At 42.5% G+C, this 21084-nt stretch overlaps 1 protein-coding gene across 2 annotated transcripts in view; it reads left to right on the forward strand.

Annotated features, from left to right (window-relative positions):
• The window catches only part of LOC134866500 (receptor-type tyrosine-protein phosphatase mu-like), a 142919-nt gene that overhangs the window by 110013 nt on the left and 11822 nt on the right, over positions 1 to 21084 (forward strand). For both annotated transcript variants that reach the window (XM_063886709.1, XM_063886710.1), the window contains 6 exons: positions 1010 to 1203; positions 6069 to 6156; positions 7053 to 7129; positions 11397 to 11433; positions 18296 to 18393; positions 20737 to 20853. In XM_063886709.1, the coding sequence (XP_063742779.1) occupies positions 1010 to 1203; positions 6069 to 6156; positions 7053 to 7129; positions 11397 to 11433; positions 18296 to 18393; positions 20737 to 20853 (611 nt within the window). The remainder of the gene's footprint in view (positions 1 to 1009; positions 1204 to 6068; positions 6157 to 7052; positions 7130 to 11396; positions 11434 to 18295; positions 18394 to 20736; positions 20854 to 21084) is intronic.

Consider the following 21084-nt stretch of genomic DNA (forward strand, 5'->3'; position numbering starts at 1 on the left):
CATGGTCAAAGTGCGTACAGTGCGCCATGGCAGCATCACCCCATGCATTCTCCTCCCATCTCCGCTTCCCTCCTGTTTTAAGTTATTCTTTAGGTTTGATTTTTTTTTTCATTTACCGGGGAAAACACGGGTGGCAGGGGTTTGAATCGGCGCTGTGTCTGTGTGATGCTTCTGACGGTGCCTGCTGCAACATGCTCACTGTGGCCCACCGCACCCCCCTCACATCCTCCTCCTCCTCCATGTTTCTGGACACCCTCCATCGTCCGCTGGCTCCCCACAGCATCTGTGCCCTCATGTCTGCCACTCACTGGATTACAGTATGAAAGAGCTGGACTGACTCTCAATATGAGCTGCTGCCCAAACCAGCATACTGTAGTGCCAGTGTAAAAAAAAAAAAAAAAAAAGAAGGAAACTTGTTGTTTTACAGCATCTTCATGTGGGTTTTACAATGGCTCTTTACTGTCTCCTGCAGTCGAGGGCCGCTGACTCCTCTTTTTCTGATAGTAGCCGTATTAGATGCTAATAGTGTAAGTGCTTTACTTAAAGGACATCGTATTTTCCCGGCTATGAACTGTCATACAGTACACTAGGCCTGTAATAGTGAATATTTTCCAGCCACACAGATGGACAGATGGACCTGAACCTTCCCACCACATGATTCATCCTATTACTCAATGATGTTGTGTTGTTGTGACCATCCATAACAAACAGATTACTAGTTAAAAGTTGTTTGTCAATCTGGAGGGTGGTGACATAATGCTTAGCAGTAAATGAGATAATGTGCCATCTGTTAATGGGAACAGTTGTAACTGAGATGATTTGGTAGAAGATGGACAAGGATACATACAACTCTTTATATGTCAATTAACTCGTAAAATACGGCTGAAATTTACTGCGTTAAGCATTATGTCATCCACGTGTAACTGATAACAATACACTGATAAAATATCCCGCTCCTACCTCTCCCTGCTGACCTGCTCTGGCTTGTCCCTGTGCTTGTGTCCCACAGACGAGAGCCAGAACATGGGTAGCGACACCAGCAGCCTGGTGCAGTCGCACACTCACTCCCTGAGGAAGCGCGAGCCGGTGGATGTGCCGTATCAGACGGGTAAGCTGCACCCGGCCATCCGCGTGGCAGACCTCCTGCAGCACATCACCCAGATGAAATGCTCCGAGGGCTACGGCTTCAAGGAGGAGTACGAGGTAGGACGCATCCCAGCAGTCAACCCCCCACTATAAAAGTTGCAAACACAAATTAAGCCCCGTGATAGACTTGTAAGATCTCTACGGAAATCCTTGAGTGGGAATGTTTATCAGTCCAATACAGAGGTGGGAAGTAAGTAGTACTGTACTTAAGTGCGATCTCGAGGTACTTGTACTTTACTATACTCCACAAGATTTAATTAACAGCTTTAGCTACGACTAACTCTTTTAGTCAAATAAGAGTCACATAATGTAAATATTTTATCAGAACTTTGTCTACAACACTAAAATGCTACTGGATGCAACAATATTATCTAGAAATGACACGCATGAATATAATACACACACAGAGGCAATTTGGTACCACTTTACAAAAAGACTGCCCTTATAAAGGGTTTATAAACTGTTTATAATTAGGTTATTAATTAGGTTGTAAACACGTTATTAATCATTAACAACCATTTATAAACCAGTTCGAACACAGTTCTCATACATCAACACAGACTCACTATTTGGTAACATGACTAAGCCTTATATTGGCTACCTAGCTTACTTCTTCATCAGCCACATCCTTGGTGTCTGTCGTTCACTGCGTTGATTCTCCCCACATCCATTATGACGTTTCTTGGCATCTCTGTTTCTCTCATGTCTTATAAAAGCTTAGTTATGATTTATGAAGTGTTCACAACCTAATTAATAAATGAATTACAAACTATTCGTAAACCTTTATAAGGGTAGTCTTATTGTAAAGTGGCACCGACAATTTTTCTGCACAGTGATTACCTTCTTTTTATACTCCGAGTACCTTTTGCTGATAATACTGATTTTGAATGCAGGACTTTTACTTGTAATGAAGTAAAGTATCCGGATACTTCTTCCACCACCGGTCTGATCCGAGGCTTTATTTGTGGCCCACATCTCCGTCTCTGTTCTTCAGTTTTGCACCACACAGCAGAAGAGCTTTGTTTCTCCCCAGATGCACTTTTATGATAAATTGTTAATGTACCCCGTCTCAGTGTGTTTACGGTGTGATTCGTTTTGTTGTTCATCTGTTCCTTGTTGTTTGCAGCGGTTCGTGTGTTTGTGTCAAATGCTGCTGTCCCAGTTCCCCCTCAGAGACTCAGCTGTAGCCTAACGTGAACTGCAAATTCCCCCTCCCCACAAAAGAAAATGTGTCTTCAACATGCTAGTGTGTTAGCCATGTCCCATCCTTCATCTGAATCTGGTCCGATTAGGCTGCGACTGCCTGCTGCTCTCTTAAGACTGTTGTCACACAGCAGCATTGGTAATCTGACACCAGGCCTCTTGCTGACACCAAAACAAAAGATTTCGCCCCAGAAGAGCATCACTCTCATTTCCTCTCATTAGTGCGGGAGGCTGGCAGGGCTTGGCGGCTCTCCAGCCTCCTCTCCATCCCTCAGCACCACAGCAGCCTGCCTCATCTCACCCTGATGCCACGCTGTAACAGACTGGCTTCAAGCAAATCCTTCTTTTGAAACACCTCGTCTGTTTCACTCCTGTCTTTCAATCTGGCATCACACTGGTCCATCTCTCTGATAGCAATTTTTATCTGTCTGTCTTCATCACCTTCTCACATCATCACCTTTCTCCCTTTTTTTTTTGCATCACATCTTTTTTTTTGGTACATATTTCCTGTACCTCTGAAGCCCTCTCTCTTGCTTCATCCCTTTGACTTCTCTTCACTTTATTTCCTTGCTTTCCTCTGACTCTCTTCATCTCCCTGCCTGCTTATTTTCACTATGCACGGGCCAGATTTATCAGTAATTAACGGCCCACTTTCCCCCTCATGACTACGGAATTAAATACTGCTGCCTCCCATTGCTACCTGCAGCAGCAGATCATTGAGGAACTGAAGCTTTGGGCTGCCCTCTGAGCCTAATCCATTATGGATAAAGATGTTTTGGGTTCACGTGGCCGGCATTGCGAGGATGCATTAAAGTCAATCAAAAGGAAGCCACAACAAACCATTGGCCCCGTACCCTTTCCCTTTTGTCACCTAGCTGTCCGCAGCCTGTTGACAACACAAAGCCTGAGGGATACGGAGCTCATTCTCATTTTGCTGCAGCGATTCATCTGTATGTTCTGTTGCGTTGCTGTCTTCTCTATATCAATCTGTCTTAAGGTTAATGCCCTTTTTTAACGTTTCTCATTGATGATGACATTGGAGCCCCTTGCACCTCTAAACCTGTTGACTTACACTGTACCATATCTCTCTCCGACCCATGCTTCTTGTTATTCTGTACGTTAACTTTGGATCAGATAAACGAGGTAAGCTAATACTTTTGGTTGTTTAAAGTTTTTCATACAAGCGTGTAGATGATATCACACACCTGACAGATTTATGGTGCTTGTTGGCTGTTTTCTGAAGGCCCTGTCAGTGTACGTTTTCTCACATTTATGATCTAGTCTGAAAAGGGCATTTACCAACCGAAGCTATGCAGTGCTAGCGTACAGATGATGAAATGTGTGAAAGGGACATTTTCTTTTACTTTTGTCACTGTGAAATGTTTTTTTCAGAAAATGTCAGATCTATAAATGCTCCACAGCTCATGTTTCTTTATAAAGCTTTTCAAAAGCATACTCACCGCAACACCAGTAATGAAAATAAAGAGTTGGAATAACTGAAGAAATAAAACAATTGTAATATTTTGTAAGATTCACTCACAGTAGCAATTTACACTGAACTAGTTAATTACAAATGTAGTTGTGGGTCTATAAATTCATTAGTTTGTTTCATTAGCACGGAGCCAAACCCACCAAATCCCAAAGTTAATTTTCAATTTGGACCAAACAGATGATATGACTGGTAATTAGCGAACACCATGAAAAAGGGACACATCCCGATTTTGAAACTCCTCTATCTTGTGTACTTCCCAAAAGCTTTATAAAGCCATGTTTGATTTTTTTTTTTAAAGGTAGTTTTTGCATGTCCAAATTCTGCACGTTCACACGCAGTTTGAGTTAGCAAAATGTAAACATTGAACACGTTTCAACTGCTTTATAGATGTTATGTTGTCATTGAACTTCACTTGTTTTCAGCTATTTTAAGGAGAATTTGTTGCACTTTTGGCTCCAAACAACAATTGATTATGAGACTCCTTTTTCTTACACAGCAAAGGATTAATTCAGAAGCAGTGCACTAAATCCTGCTGCTTCTTTTTGTCCCCATCCTTTTTTTTAACCCACATGGTGTGTAGCGTTTGTCAAGCGCTCTGTTGTCGCTCTACTGTATGTAGGTTTTCCCATAGTGATTGAATTGAGAGAAAGTCTCAAGCTTTTCACTAACAGTAAGTGGTTACGGACAAAGAAACACCATAGCCGACAGACTGTGCTGGGACTGGAGTACAGCAGGTAGTCTGTAATTAAAAACCCACCACGTTGGATCTGAGCCAATGGGAATAATTTGTGGATGGTGAAACACTACCTGCAGATGCACGAGAATGAGGTACAACACTGACCTTTTCTGCAAAATAGTTTTTTACAGATAGAGCCAGACGTTGTTTTTCAATTACTGTCTGATGAATTTTAGGCAGCCAATTATTCCCAATGTGGGTATAAAGCCTTTAAATCGAGAGCCTTCATATAATCTCTCCCTCTTGGGACACTTAACTACTTTATCGGCATCATTTATTTTTCTGAATCCAGCCTGAGGAATGAGACCATTGCATCCGAGACAGGCAGGGTCGCTCATTTTAAGGGAGAACTATTATAAAGTAGCCCAGTAACGCCTCTCGGCTCGAAGATGATTTGTCTTCACATGCTTGATATTAGACCTGTATCCTTCAGAGTGACAGAGAGAGCGACATTGGCCCGTGCACTTACTCAAGACATACTGCCACGGGAGGAGAGGCCCATATTATCCGTCTCTGAGTCATGCCTCCATCTTCACTGGAAGGATGGGACATATTTTTAGCATATTTAAGCTGTTTCTCAGGGAAATCACTAATCCTTAGGACTTAATACAGGAACGTGTCCTTGTGCGGTGTCTGAAAGGCCTTTTATTTGCCAGACAAACGGCCTGCCGAAGCACTGAGATGAATGAAACCATCAAGTCCCAGAACACTGATGATTGAAGACAATGCCTCCCGCTCTCTCTCAGACCGGCTATCGCCTTTAAAAGGAGCTCTGCAAACAATCTGTTTAACCTCTGATAAGCGCTCGCCAATCTTTACTTGCAGATGGTCTGCAGCCTAATGCATTAGCAGAGTTTTTAAATGTGCATTAGCTGACTATCAAAAAGCCAGAACAATAACATGTTTTTGTCCAGGCTAGTCTGCTCGGAGCCAACCCCACCCGCCCCTGCCGAACAGCGGTGGACTGGCAGTGGAGATGTATTTTCATAATTTGGCTTAATTGTGCCTGGTGTGCCATCAGAATAGAAATCTCCCCAGCGAGAGATGATAAATATTTCATGAGGGTAATCTGAGCGGAGCAGTTTTTGATCTGCAGACGATGAGCTGGCTTTATTTTTCCCCACGACGAGCTGATTGAGTCCTTCAGAGGAGACAGGCAGACAGTCAGACAGTCGCTGCGGTGGCTCCGCCCAACAGAGCAACACAGGGGGAGAGGTTTGAGCGTGACACCCGCCGCTTCTGCCCTAATGGCACTCGCTGTTTGACACAGCTCCCCAGGTTCCACCACCCTCCCCGTGTTTCACGTCCAATAATGATGTGAATATATCTCTCCCTGTGTCTTCCTTTCTGTTGCCAATGTTTCCTTTCCTTTTTTTTGTAGATCTGCAAAAGGGAAGAATGTGTTCTTTAGCCTGGTTATCATTTAGAGTGCTCACACATGACACCATATTTCATCTCCCCGTCTCTGTTCTCTGTTTTCTGTCTTTTCAGAGCTTTTTTGAAGGACAGTCTGCGCCATGGGACTCTGCCAAGAAGGATGAGAACCGCATGAAGAACCGATATGGGAATATTATTGCATGTGTGTACAAAGCACCTCCTGAGCGCTCATGAATTTTTGTGTGCCGTTCCCATTCTTCCGGCTGATTTATTGGCCAGGCTTGTGACTCTGGATAACTATAAGCTGCTCAAACAGAGTTTTATTATCAGCCAACGAGAGCAGCTTTGACCTTTCCAATCTACTTTTATATTCATCTTCCCGCAGTCTCTTTTCAGTTATGAGAAATAAGCCGTGCAGCAAATGGCACATAGCATGTAGCCTCTGCAATGTTTATAAAAATGAATTTGAATTAAATATCACTATTTATTCATATTGCCAATCCAAAGTTGAGCTGTAATGCAAATTAGCTGATTAAATCTGATTGGACAGTTGAGCTAACTCTCGTTAAGCACTGCTATAAGAAAAACAAACGTTAAAGGAAAATGACTTCAATCCCTAATGATATGTTTAAATTACCACTAATTACAACAAATTCAATTTATTTGAATATAAATATAGTCCAGAGTCAAGGCATGGATCCCATTTCACAAATCCATATATTATTCCAAGTATTTGTTTTGAAGTTTCACCATAACTCATTTCAGCGCTGGTTTTTCATCACGCTCCATAGTTAAGGCTCCAACAATATAGTTTTAATTGTATTTTTTTGCTCCTAATTTCATCTCATCAGGTTTTAAACTTAAGCAGCATCTTTGTGTTTGTGATGAATGCTCAGGTCACATGACAGCAGCCATTCATCAGCCACATTGCATTTCTACAACCTGTTTTTATCTGCACCGCAGCATAATGCCAGTCTGATCACTCCTCCATCACCACTCTCTGTTTCACTCCCTGTCCCTCTGCCTGCTTTTCTTCTCCTGATGCCCTCGTTAATATGATTAATTCAACGCTGGTTTCTTCTTCTGCCTCTCTTCAAGATGATCACTCCCGTGTCAGGCTGCAGGCCCTGGAGGGGGAACAGAGCTCCGATTACATTAATGCAAATTACGTTGATGTAAGTACACACACCAGCCAGGGCCACCAACGCAAAGGTCACTGCGCTTCCTCTTGGGGAGAGAGAGGGCGCTGGTGCCGCCGTCGCAGGGGCCCTGAGGGACAAAGCGCTGCCTGCCCATCACATCCACACACATACAGAACCAGACAGACAGACACACACACACACAGTGCCTTTATATTCAACTTTAGAGGGCTGCTGTATCACTCTTTTCATTGGATATATTAAGAGGAATGAAGATCAGAGGCTGACAGCACTGGGAGAGAAAAAAGGCAATCCAGCACACGGGGGATACTGGGGTTATAGTTTTGGACTTTGCTTTGAACAACAGCAGGGAACGCGTTTTGAAAAGCAAAAATGAGGATAAAAAGGGGGGAGTTTCCTTGTATGATTAATTAGTTTAGCTTTGGATGGATAAAACTGAAAAAAGATACACAAAGAGAGCACAATACGGTGCCTCGAACATCTCAATCACAAGTAGCTTGATGGAAATTGCCTAAAACCATAACTCATCTGCTTTATTTACATGATGATAATATCATCTTTTATCCATTAAGTGAAAGTGAAAACTTCTAATACCTGAATGACAGGTAATTTGTCTTTGCCTTCAATAACAGACAATATTTGTGACACAAAAATTATTCATTTTTTGATTTTCTACCTCTATAGCCAAGGTTCAGTGAGGCAGCTAATTGGTAAAGTGTTATGCATCGTGGTTAAAAGAAACCAATGTTGACTGTTCCTCTCCAATCTCAAAGTCTTCAAACACAAACCACACACACCATCTCTTACTTCAAAGCATAATACAAAACATCATACATCTACTGCCTTTTCTGCAAGGTCAGAGTCACATCTGGCCTTTTTTAAGCCATTGAACATGCAAACCAGTGTCCATTTTTCTGTGAGGATGTATGACAGAGCTTTTGTTCATCCTCATCGTGCTTCAAGTCCACATAAGTCGGCAGCCTTCTGATCTGTCAGACCCTGAAAACCCCTCACGCACAGACTTGGCGGTTATCTACAGTGGTTTCGTTATACATCTTACCTCATGAGAGTACCTGCAGCACGGCACTAACATGCACTTGTGTGACTCTACAGTAAGTAAAAGTCATTAAACAGTGGCGTGAGACATGCCTTTAGTTGAAAACTGATCCAAACCACTTAACTCACACAATGTAGAAGCTGTGGTCTGACCTGATTTGCTGTTGATCGTAGTGTTAATAGCAGGATGTGACCAATCACAGGATCCTCCTCTAGCAGATGCTCCCACTCCATGTGTAATGGTGATGTACCTGACTCTCTAAGTGGTTTTCTGCTCAGGAGAGAACTCCAACTCTGTCTCCCCATCTTCTACTCTCCCGCCCCTCTAATGTGGTTATTTGTAATCTCTTGTTACGCCTTCAAACATAAATTCATAATGCTAGGTGTGCTACGGCAAATGCAGGGGGCTTAAATTATTTACCTTTCCCCACTATTCAGTTTATGGCCCATTATGCCACGAGAAGGGCCGCTGCGGAGAAGACTCTCACAATAGAGAGTGCCCCATTATAAGATAAGAATACACGCATATTAAAGAGGGCTCTGATTGAAAAGGATTTCCGCTGCTCTGCCAGCTTCATTGAAAAAGTACTTAGTAGAAATGCAGGCAGATGGGTAATGATGTTTTTGCTCTTCAGAAAGCTTTTTAACCCATCTAGAAGCCTGTCCTGCCCAATAAACTCTTATGTGTAGAACATTTCCCACAGTGTGTGTTATTATACTGACGATTATTTCAAGTCATGTACGAGTAAGCAGAGCTGCCGCGGTGTGTTCCTTTTCTCTGCAGCTGATTGAGCATTTTCATAAGCAGTCAGGAGGCAGGGAAACGCACTGTAATAGCCTGTTGTCTGCAGAGTTGTGTAGGATTGCGGGGGTTGTGCACTGTGTAGTAAAAAAAAATGCTGGGATGTGCCAGTCAGTTTACTGTGTGTGCAGAAAGGTAACCGTAGTCCTGTCTCCCTATGATCACATTAAGGTACAACAAATTATTGTTAGCAAGACTTTTTATCAACATAAGAAGGAACCATGTTTCAGTTTTGCCTTTATTGAACATTTCAGCAAACTGTTAATTGCTATTGTATTGCCAAATGTCTCTGTGAAATGCTCTGCATCAACACATTGTATTAGTGCAATAGCATGATTACTGGTTTATGGTCAGGTTTTGTACCTGTTTTGGAAACCTCACTGACTCTCTGTTAATGATCATTTACCCAAACCCGTAAACACTTTAATTCAGTGTACATTTGGCAAAGGGCCTTTCTACCTTTTTGGCTTATAACCCCCTTAAATAAATCTGCTATTTAATCTTAAATATCTTAATCCTTTTAACCGTCATCACAGATTACAGCTGAGCAGTGACAGAACATGTAGGCTGTGAGGCAGTTTTTTTCTACACTGACTTAATCTGAAGCCTGAGTAGTTACAAATATCCAGAGGCAAGAAAAACGATACAGCAAGTTTTACCTTAAACCCTTCGGGTAGTTTGGGAACCACTGATGGGCAGACAAAACAGCTAATAATGCAGAACCAACCTTAAGGCCCATATAGTTTTAGTTTATATGGTGCATTGATTGTGCATAATCACAAAAAAATGCCATAAATTACCAGAGTACAGCTGACGCTCAATAAATCTGGGGCTTTCAGCGGCCCCTCGGGGTCCAGGGCCTCAGGGCAAGTTCTCACTTTGCCCTTTTACTTGTCCTGCGTTGCTCCTCCGTGTGACTTCTGTGTAACATAATGATGTTGCTCTTTGCAGTGCACATAATAAGCATTTATGTTTTATCCAAATTGTATTTGCCAAGTTATATTATATAAATGTATTTTCCACTGTAGGTGATAGAGACGGTACACCAGATTTACAAAAAGTATCTAATGAAATTCAGACTGGAAATACAAATTCATGCCCACAGGCGAAAACAATCCATGCTGCTTATTTTAGACACTCTGGGTCCCTCTGTTACTGGAAGGAATTAATGTTAATGATAATTGTAATAGGCAATGCAGCAAAATACAGCGAGCTTAGCACATATTTAATTCTCCTTTAGTAAATCACACATCCCTGGAAACAAAGCCTGTTCAATTAATAATTTCAACATGTACTTTTCTGCTTTTTCTTCTGTGTCTTGATCATGAAGAAACACTCGTATGGAGCTAATGTAACAAGTTTCTGAAAAGTCCATTTATAGTGAGCTCTACTCACCTGACAGTCACTGTCAGGGCACTCCTTTCTTCTCGACTCTCCCCCCTCTAATCCGACGGGCGTACTGGGCCTCCACTTTACTTGACAGAACTTACATGAAAGCACAAACAAATCTCCTCCTCAGTCCAGAGATAAAGAAGTCATTAAAAATGGAGGACAGTTGAATGAGCTGAAAGAGCCCCGTGGATGAGAGAGAGAGAGAGAGAGAGAGAGAGTGAGGAAAATATCCTTTGTGTCTTTCTCCCCTTCATTGGAGGAGCGTTAATCACAGTCCAAGTTAAATTGAATATGAGTGAGATAAGCAGAGCAGCATGGGTGTGTGGAGGGGGGGGGGGGTGGCGGCAATCAAGAGGAGGCAGGGCCGGGGAAGAGCCTTTAAGTCCTAATGTTTTGTTTCCTGCCTCATATCTCTAGAGAAAAGACAAGGAATTGGACAAATAAAACTTGAAGGGATTAGAGTAATCCGTGAGACTAGGGGCCTGTTGTGAAGATCAGTGCTGTTAGTTGTATCTTGGGGATTATCAACACTTTGGCTGCTTACTCCAGAGGTGTGCTGCATATAGAGTGTTTGATGGAGAGTGTTTGTTCATCCTGTATCCAACCGTATCCATCACCAGCTAACATTTGCCTCAGTCAGATGTTCAAACAAAGAAGTGAGTTGGTGTACAGTGGCAAAAACAGCTGGCAGCCTGACAATGCACACTGTTTCTTGAGAGCGGTGCACACATTTCTCCACGGTTCCTCTTCAGGTGGAGCACCAGTGAAGTAATTGTTTGCTGCATAAACGTGACATCTAAAATAAGCAACAGCTGCTAACTGGTCTCCCATAAAGTTTAAATCTGTTCTGTGGTTTGTGATGTACAAATAAAGTGAGTTTGCATGAAAAGGGTCAAACTGCACCGTCAGAAAACAGACTGAATATCAGAGACAAATGTGTGATGTTTAAGATGTATGTGACCAAAAACAGCTTGTCTTTTAAGAGTGGAAGAAAGAAAACTCACTTTTCTCTTTCTTTTTGTCTGTTCCCAGGGCTACCACAGACCAAATCACTACATCGCCACTCAAGGTAAGAATAAAACACTGCAAAAATGGCAAGGCACTCTGGGTTGTAACGAGAGGGAGGGAGAGTTTAGGGCTGTCTGTTTGTTTGGGGCGGATGGATGTGTGCAGGTGTCTCTCCGAACATCCCCATCGTTGTTTACATACGCTCTTGAACACTCCTCTTTGATGCTCAGTCAAGTGTGTGTTCGGGGAATCTGGTACTGCTCAGTGCACCGACACACACTTACGGACCTCTGTGCGAACATAACAGCATGCTTCCTCTCTCCCTCTGTCGCTTCCCTTCCATCGGTGGTGTGGGAGCCATTAATCAGGCAGTCTGGGAGAAAGCTGAATAAATAAATGGATTAGCTGACATGTACAGGCACATTTTGTCACTGTGTTAATCTGGCCGGCAGATTCGCAGCGCGGGGAGCACTTACCGTGACCCCAGAGGTTAAGTCTGATTGATGGTTAATTGTTATGAATTTTGCGTCGAGAGCCTCACTCCCACACAACGGGGGCTGCATGCATGGGGATTTTGCGTACCACTTTGGAGGAGAAAAAAAATCAGTGGAGGGAGAAAAAAAAAAGAAGAGGCGTTTTTGCGAAGAGGCCTTAATGGATTCACAATCTGCTTTGGCGGAGCTGGGAGTTGCATAATTACCTGTTTATTAGTGCATTGCCTCTCTTCCTCAGTGTCTCAATTAAAACAGCCCTCTGTTTGCTTACTTTAGGAAGAGATGGCATACTGAGCGAGGCACTATACTGACCACCGAGTCAGCCATCAGAACTAAGCCATCCGTCAAGTGACAACTCTCTCTTCCAATTCACCAAAACATGCCCTTCACATCTTTTAACTGGATTATTTTGACTTCTATAATTGTGCTAAAGTCATTAAGAGCATTGCATATTTCATTTCAAAATATTCATATGGAGATCAGCAGTCAGAGGAGCCCTCTCAAAGAGCCAAACGTGTTTCCACGTAAATTAATTAGCGGCTGTTTTCTCGTTGAGCTTGCATAATAAGTCTGTATTGCAAGCCGTGTGTAAAGCCATCCAGTACAGATGAGGGGAGGTGTGTGTGTGTGTGTGTGTGTGTGTGTGTGTGTGTGTGTGTGTGTGTGTGTGTGGAAACATCTGTATTCTCTGGGAGAGCGGGCGCTTCTATAATTCATCATCGGCTCCAGCAGACTGACAGGAAGGAAGGCTCGGTGTGCTGACACCGAGGCAGAGAGCAGCCTGAGATGATAGGAGTGGCAGGCACAGACGAGTCTTTCTCAGTCAGACAAACCGCATACTGTAGCACCTGAAAACAGCACCTGGGCATTGGCACCAAAAAAAAATGAGGAAGTAGTCTCTTTTCTTCCCCCAGTAAAGTTTTGCTGTGAGTGACACTTCAACTCATGCCCACTGGGACCGGCGGTAGCTCAGAAAGTGATGACACCCCCAATAGTGCTGGATACGGTAAAAAATCTTTGTCATAAATTGGTTGTGGGGGTGGTTGAGGATGTGCTTAATATGGCAGACGGATGGCGTAACGCTGTCCCTGTTCTCTTATGCTATAAACTACAATGACACTCATTAGTTTGGGGTTTATTGATGAGTCCCTTTGCTCTGTCAAGGTGACAACGGCAGGTAGAACAGCTGTCACTCCATAAAAGCCTCATCACCTCAGCTCCTCTACTCATTATGTAGGTCATTCTCTCATCTAGGGATTTTTATTTTTTTTGCCGGAGGAATACCACAACCAACTCTCAGTAATTCAGCGCCAACCGCAGCTCACCTACTTAGCAAAATTGAGCGCGTGCGTGCCTGGCTCAGCCCTCCCAGTTTGCCGCCTTGCCTCTGTCCATTTTTATGTCCTGCGGATCATTTAAATACCGATCAGACATGAGCTTCCTCCTGGTGTAGACTGTGAATTACACTGAAGCCGGGGTGCAAACGGCTCCGATAAGTCCCTGCATCCTCCTGGTGATGTGGAAAATATTCATGATGCGGGGAAAGGGTTCAATTTCATCAAGCGTTCCCCCTCTGGTCTTCTCTGCTCTCCCCTCCCCTCCTTCACAAGCACCAAATGTCACCAGCATCGCAAAAGTTTTATTATTTACAGGTTAACATCTCAAAGCCCAACAGGGATGGGTGAGGGCTTTGGAGATGGAAAAGAGAGAGAGAGCAAATCAATGATAAGTGAGTGCACATTATGCCAGAGTCTGCTGCATGTAATATTAATGGGCAAGAGGGGAACAGAGAGCCTGTGTGTTTGTCTGAGAGTGTGTTTGCACGCACGTTGATCGGGAGTTTTGCGGCGTACCTGGCTGGGGGATTTCTACAGCTGTCACACTCATCGCTTCTGAGGAGGAACAGGCCCGGTCCCAAAACACAGCGTCGGCTGCAGCAGCATCAGCGCTCTGACAGCTGGAAGTGAAGCTTCTTCTGGTGTGCTTCCTCTGTGAAGTGCCTCCTCCAAAACTTCTTCAACTAGACTTCACGCAGCTCGTAGAAACACTGCTCTCACCTTGTAGTTCCTCAAGTCTCTCAAATCAATTTCTTTCTTAAAAAACTTAAAAGGGCAAATGTCATGCCTGCTGTACGAATGGCAATTGCTGTTAGTTATAGTGAGAAGACATGTCAGCCCAAAAGTGTGTCACATTCAATAGAAAATATAAAGAAATATGAAGTGACTTAATCCTTAACTCCTCTTAGCTGCAGGGAATGGGAGTTGGTTCCTAACCTCAGTGAATCAGTGACGTTTAGCAGAAGGTAGCACTGCAACGGTTATAGCTCTTTGCTAAGGTACACGTAAACATTTCTGCCGCTCTGACCATACTGCTGTCCTGATTTGAACAGTCAGTCGATTTCTTTGGTAGAAATACAAAACAACGAGCCTTAGAAAAATCCAATTTCATTCTGATCATCACTATTGTTTGTGTTTTAGGCAGTGCGAGTTGTGAAAATGGCAATTGTTCTTATGGTGAGTCAGTGGGGCTGTGAGGTGTGTCACTTTCAGTAGAGAAATATAAAGCAATGAAATTCAGCAATCCTTAATTCCCCTCTAGAGGCAATGCAATGGAGATTATGTGCCAAAGACTCAGCTCTTTGCTTTGTACTACGCCATACAAAAGTTCTGACAATTGCTCCAAAACCTCAGCGAATTTTAGCAAGTTGATTTACAGAAGTACCCCGCTTCAAGGGTTGTCGTTCTTTGCAATGACTACCAAAGACAAAAAAATGGCCGCCACTGATTATCGTGCTATCTTGAGTTGAATGGGAAGGTCGAATCTAAAAAGTTATCCTATGTTTATGATTGAAAAACTAAAGAATGAGCCTTTATAGATATCAATTTCCTTCTTGTCGTCACCATTGTTTATGTTTGTGACAATTTTTTTCTCATAATCCGATTCATCAGCAGCCAAACTCACTCCGCTTCCTAACTTGTCATCAAGTTCAGCACTACTTACCGTCTGCTCTTCACCTATTTTCCATCTATTCATGTATATGCGAACATAACTTGGCCGGCTGAAGCTTGGCAGGAGACTCGCATTGGATGATTTGCCACACAATGCCAAGTGTTATTGTATTCCTGAAGTCCTACACACCAGCTGTCCTGCTTCTCAGTCGTCCTCTCGGAAACTTCTCAGCAGTACGTTTCCTCCCTTCGGGGACAAGTGTGGGAGGAAGCAGAGTGGGTGGTTCAATCAGGTTGGGTAGTTATTGGAGAGGCTGGTAGTGACTGGAATTGGAGATTGAGGTCTTACAGTTACAATCGAGACAAAGCACCTCATGCATAGCAGAGGAAATGTGGGAATAAAAATGGGAGATATCCAATTGGGATGCAAACAAGTGAGCAGAAGTTCAATTCTTAATTTAACAAAAAAAACTACTTGTATTCTCTGCAAAATGTTTCCAAAGAAAAGGGGCTGGCAGCAGAGACCTGATTGTGGAGATGATGGTTCATTTGGAGTCATTTATCTTTTTGTTCTGCAAGAAGTCTCTCAAATTTCACTGCACAGTTTGGCAGAAATTGATTTAAACTATGTTGCATGAGGCTGTGCTTGAGTACAGTTGGAGGATAGACAGTTAAAAAACAGTTTAGGCTCCACAGAAAGCAAATCAAAACATGGGTTGATCAATCGAGTCATTAAAATGGTGATGGCACTTTGTTGATCCCCTGAGGGAAATTAGGTTGTTGCAGAAGACAAAACCCAATAAGGAACACAAACACTACAATAATGGAAAAGGATGCTGGAGCTGCTGCAACTGGTGTCTCATAACTCCTCCCGTGAATTATCAAAAGATTAAATACTGTTTATATGCAACCAAGCTACACTTTTTTTAAGAGCGGTTGTACCTTGATTTGCTAGTTAGACATGATGGAGATACAAAAATCCCTAGTTTGAGATCTGCCATAATGCTTCAGTTTTAAATACGAGGCTGGCAGGTAACCCTTCATTTTGAGAAGAGTAAGAGCAAATGTCTTATTACCTTTGAAGAAAAACAGTCAGTGTTTAAATAAGTGAAGACATTGGGACCCGCTCAAGCAATATAGCAGCCCATTTTTATTTCAGTAATATTCCCAGTAAGGCTTCCATGTGCCTAGTGTTTTATATTCCCAAAGAAATACAACAACATAGAAGCAGTTTTGCCAAAAGAAACTAAAAAAAGACATGCTTTTCTTTGGTCTCTGACAAATCTTCCAAAGGGTATATTTAAGATATCTGGCAGGAGGAGGGCGTAAAGAGACAGGTGTCAGACTGAGCCTTTTAGACTGATGTGAAATACAAGTGTATTTTGAAAGGCTGTATGGGAAAAATAATTTCCTGACCATTAAAGTATGTACACATAGTAGTCTAGTAGAGACCAAAAGTACACGTTCGGACCAGATAAAATAGCAAAGAAGGTGCCCTTTAAATGACAATTTAAGTGTTCAATTTTACATTCAAACTTGGAGACTGACGTTTTCAGCCAAAAGCCTATAAAATAACTCAATTGATTAACATGCCCTGCTTTTTAAAAGGTTTAAAACTGCCTAAAGGTTATTTAATTTATTTAACAAATAATTACAGTGATGAACAAGTTGAGTTTGTGTCTGTCTCCGCTTGTCTGTATAATACGTCATGTCTCCAGGTAATTCGGGCCATCGCAGGAGAATGCACAACTGCAGAGATTTGCATTCACTAATTAATTTGTCAGAAGCCATTTTTTTTTTCTCCACTTGGTGCTTGATTAAAACTAATATTAATAATTTTAATTAACCAGAATAATAATTAAAATCCTATCAATGCACAATCATTGCTCAGTGAAGTTTTAAATATTGGAGGCATTCAATGGCTCGCTGCTCATTTGTTTTGATGTTCACCAGACACGTTAAGGTCTGGTTCAGAGGAAAGGTTGGTGTTGAGCAGATGAGGTGTGGTGGTAATTACTTTGAGCTTTGCCGTGCACACACACACACACACACACACACACACACACACACACACACACACACACACACACACACACACACACACACAGGCTTTAGCCTCATCTTTAAATTTGTGATTTATTTACACTCTCTTGTTTTCGTCTGTAGTTAAACCCTCTGCTGTAGAGTAAGCACTTTGCTATGAATCTGTTATAGGAAGAACTATAAATAAATCTGGCTTGAAATGGTTTTCAATGCCCCATCCAAGGAGGGAAAATGCTATATAAACTGCATTGTTGCTGTAGCACTGTAATGCCTTCAAATCCCCTGTGTGTGTTTATTGTGTGCAAGTTGATCTGCCTCTCTGCCTGCCTCTGAAGACAGAAGCATCACACATGTCGCCACTGCATACCAAATATCACAGTGATGTGAATAATGCATACAAATAGTATTTTTTAAAAGAAGTCATGAATAATGCCATTAATTAACATGATAAGAATCATAACATTCATCCAGGGAGAGTTGTGTAGATTGAAATGGTGATGGAAAATTCTGTGTATTACCAGGGTTTTCTCTAAACCTGGACAGCTTTGTTGAAACTGTGATTTCTGAATTAGATTGTTTCTTTTTTAAGTAAAGAAACCGTAACTCTGGATTTATTTGTTGTTTGAGGTTCAATATATGACTCGGCAGTCTTAAGACATGAAGACACTATTATTTTCCGCTTTGGTCGAATACATTATTTTCACCGGAAAGTGGGTGGGGCCTTAACTTTGACCCGACGTGCGCCCACATACTATATTTTCTAGAAAAAACTCTGGTATTACTGGTTTATAAATGGTTTTCCCTGGCACTACGGATCACTTTCACTTTTAGCTAGTATTGTAAAGATCAGAAAATGATGTCAACGCTTAGATTTATTCGTTAGTTTGGTATGGGCCTTTTTATAAAGAAATGGACAACAACCTTACGCTCAAATTTATTGAAATATCAATACTCCAGCCTACAGGGATATTTTCATGTTGCTTCTATGTAACAGCACTGTATGGCCCTTAATTACCTAACATCAGATATCATCTTCATTTATGCTTTTTCGGCTGAATGAGGGCAAATTCCTGCAGCTATCTTTCCAAACTCTTGTAAAAAGGTAGTCTCTGCTGAATGACATTTTCAACAATCTCAATTGAAATTGTAATTTTCAGGTAACAAAGTACTCTATTTGTTTGGGCCATTAAGTGTATGAATTCATAGACGAAAGGAACATCCTGTCCTTGATCCAAATACAATGCAACATCACTGAGTATACATCTAGAAACTCAAATGTTAGAAAGGTCGAGAGGACAGAATAACTGGATAAAGTCAACGAAAAATGTCTTCTGTTGCAATGAACACTATAAAATGGGACTAAGATCAATACATAATGTAATAAAAGGAATGTAAGTGCAATTTACTAACTCACACATACTCTCTTTTTTTTTTAAAGGCCCCATGCAGGAGACGGTGTTTGACTTTTGGAGGATGGTGTGGCAGGAGAACACGGCGGCGATCGTCATGGTGACCAACCTGGTGGAAGTGGGCAGGGTGGGTATTAATTAGATGTTCGCGCCAAACCGCTGATCCCAAATAAGATTACCTTGCCCCCGGACGGCTGACAGCATGATTGTATCTCAAGGCAAACGGAGCCATCTTTTTTTTAAGTGCCTTTTGTGTGTTTGAAAATCAGTACCCAGTAACCTGTGTGTGTGTGTGTGTGTGTGTGTGTGTGTGTGTGTGTGTGTGTGTGTGTGTGTGTGTGTGTGTGTGTGTGTGTGTGTGTGTGTGTGTGTGTGTGTGTGTGTGTGTGTGTGTGTGTGTGTGTGTGTGTGTGTGTGTGTGTGTGTGTGTGTGTGTGTGTGTGTGTGTGTGTGTGTGTGTGTGTGTGTGTGTGTGTGTGTGTGTGTGTGTGTGTGTGTGTGTGAAGAAACTGATTGATGGCCTTCATTACCAGAGAGGCATCCAGGCAACTGAGTACTGTTTCATCTGAGTGGCTCTATAACAGGAGATTACACTCCGCTGTTGTAGCCGGCAGCTCCGACCAGAAACATCTCTTAATGTTATCCTCATTGGACAAAAGGCCACTGCTATTGAGTTGTAAAGATGGTTCATAATGTTCAAACTAATCGTAGAACCTTGACTCTCTTTTTTGTTCGCTATAGCATGTGGTCCGCCTCAAAGAAAGAGAAAAGGAGTCCTACTTCACTCTTAATGTGTTCCACTTAAGTCGCATTGTAGTTCCTCCTGGTTAGGTTATAATCAAGACAAAATTAAGGTCTTAGCGTAGAGTGTAATGCTTTGATTTTTACTCCAAGAGTTTTAAGCACTGAAAGCCCCTTAAACACAGGCACACCTTGATTCCGCTGATGTGCATTTTCGGTGGGGGCTTAAATGTAGCAGAGCTGATAATGATTCATGGGCCCATCTCTAGGTACCTCATTAGGCCGTTCCTCTACAGTTGCTGAGCCCGGCCCGCCCCACACCTTCTCCACACCTGCTTAGCTGCGGTGCCGTCCTCGGAGGGCCCCGGCCCCCTAACCGTCTGTTATATGATCCTTGTCCAATGGCGGGCGGTAGGCACAGTTGGTCACAGTGACGGTGGCTCCTCGGAGAGGACTCATAAAATCAGTCCGCCATATCACAGTGGGCCATCTGCTCGGCACAGTTGCTGATGAACCCTGGGAAATCCTGGCACACGCAGCCTCTGTACCCCGCTGGCTGCACACACAGGGGCGGCACTCGGCGTACTTTGATGTATGAGAGATTTGGTTTGTAAGGTGGTGTGCTGATGTGTGTGTGTTGAGGTGATGCTACCTTCTTTTCCATGTGAGTGAATGAGTTCAAGTGCCATGAGAAAAAAAATACACATAAGTGGGCCCAATAAAAAAGAACATCTGTGTGTACCCTGGCATAATTTAGCCCAAAGGCTAATTCCCCCCCAAAAACGATGCGCCTGATTCAGAGTGATCTAATAAGGTAATGGCTTTTGCCTAATTCAATCTGGCTGGAAGCGGACGGTGGATTTGTGATTGTCATCGGGGATTAGTCATCGGGGTGTCAGAGAGAGGGACCTGAAAGTCCCCGTCTGTCTGTCACTCCACAAACTAAAATCTCATTTCATTCCTAATCAGCGCGTAGACTCCAGAAATGAAATTTGGATCTAGTTGAGGCTGATGTCGCATTTATCCCTCATCAAAAATTATCCTTCTCTGATATACTTCCATGATCTCAATCGTTATCACCAACCTTACCCCCTCAGTATCAACAGTTTAATTGAACGGGGGGAGGGGGATGGTAATTTTGCACTGTTATGATACCTAATACGAGTAATATTTCCAGTGGGATGTTTTAGATTTCTGTTGGGAAATCTGTTTTAAACCGCTGAGAGTTTATTATTTCATGTCATTATTGGATTGTCATTATATCTCCCTTGTCCAATTGGAGAACATCGTCTTTTTTTAACGTTTTGTCCTTTTTTCCCCGCATTGCTAGTCAAAAACTTGAGAGATTTCCCCTCGCCCCTCAGCGTCTATTCTCCTCTCTTCCAGCTTCTCCACAGTCTGCCTTTACATTCGTTTTCACTTTATCGATGTGGGAATGAAAAAGTAATAATGTGCGAATGAGCTCGCCAGCGATACGCAATATTCCCATTTACAGCGGGTCCTTGACCAGGGGTTGAAACTAATATGAAGCAAATCTCATCTTGGCTTCGAAGAAATGTCTCAGACACTGACATATCAGGTGGCAAATGCAGGGTGACACACATCTTGATGGGAAGAAAGATAGCGTTCAGACATTGAAATAAAAGCATGTGCAAATGTAAAAGCATCGCAATTAGCATTCAGTACTGTGTGCATGTGCTTATAAAACCCTCGCTTCTGTCACTCTCAGGTGAAGTGCTGTAAGTACTGGCCCGATGACACTGAGATCTACAGAGACATCAAGGTGACGCTGATAGAGACTGAGCTGCTGTCAGAGTATGTCATCAGGACCTTCGCTGTGGAGAAGGTACACTTTTTAATGTCTTTTGTCCACTAAGAGATTTCACACATGTGCTCCAGACCTTAACCCTTCTCTATTGTGCAGTTTGGCTGAAGAAGTTCTGGGTTATATGCTAATTTCAGAAGTACCTTTTTAAAAGTTTCTCTGCAACCTTGACTTGTTTTAAAAAGTACGTTTTATAAATACATACTTATCAAGGTCAGAGCAATAACACTTAATAATGATAAAAAATGATAA

Source organism: Eleginops maclovinus, chromosome 6 (genome assembly GCF_036324505.1).
Source record: "Eleginops maclovinus isolate JMC-PN-2008 ecotype Puerto Natales chromosome 6, JC_Emac_rtc_rv5, whole genome shotgun sequence".
Lineage (NCBI taxonomy): Eukaryota > Metazoa > Chordata > Actinopteri > Perciformes > Eleginopidae > Eleginops > Eleginops maclovinus.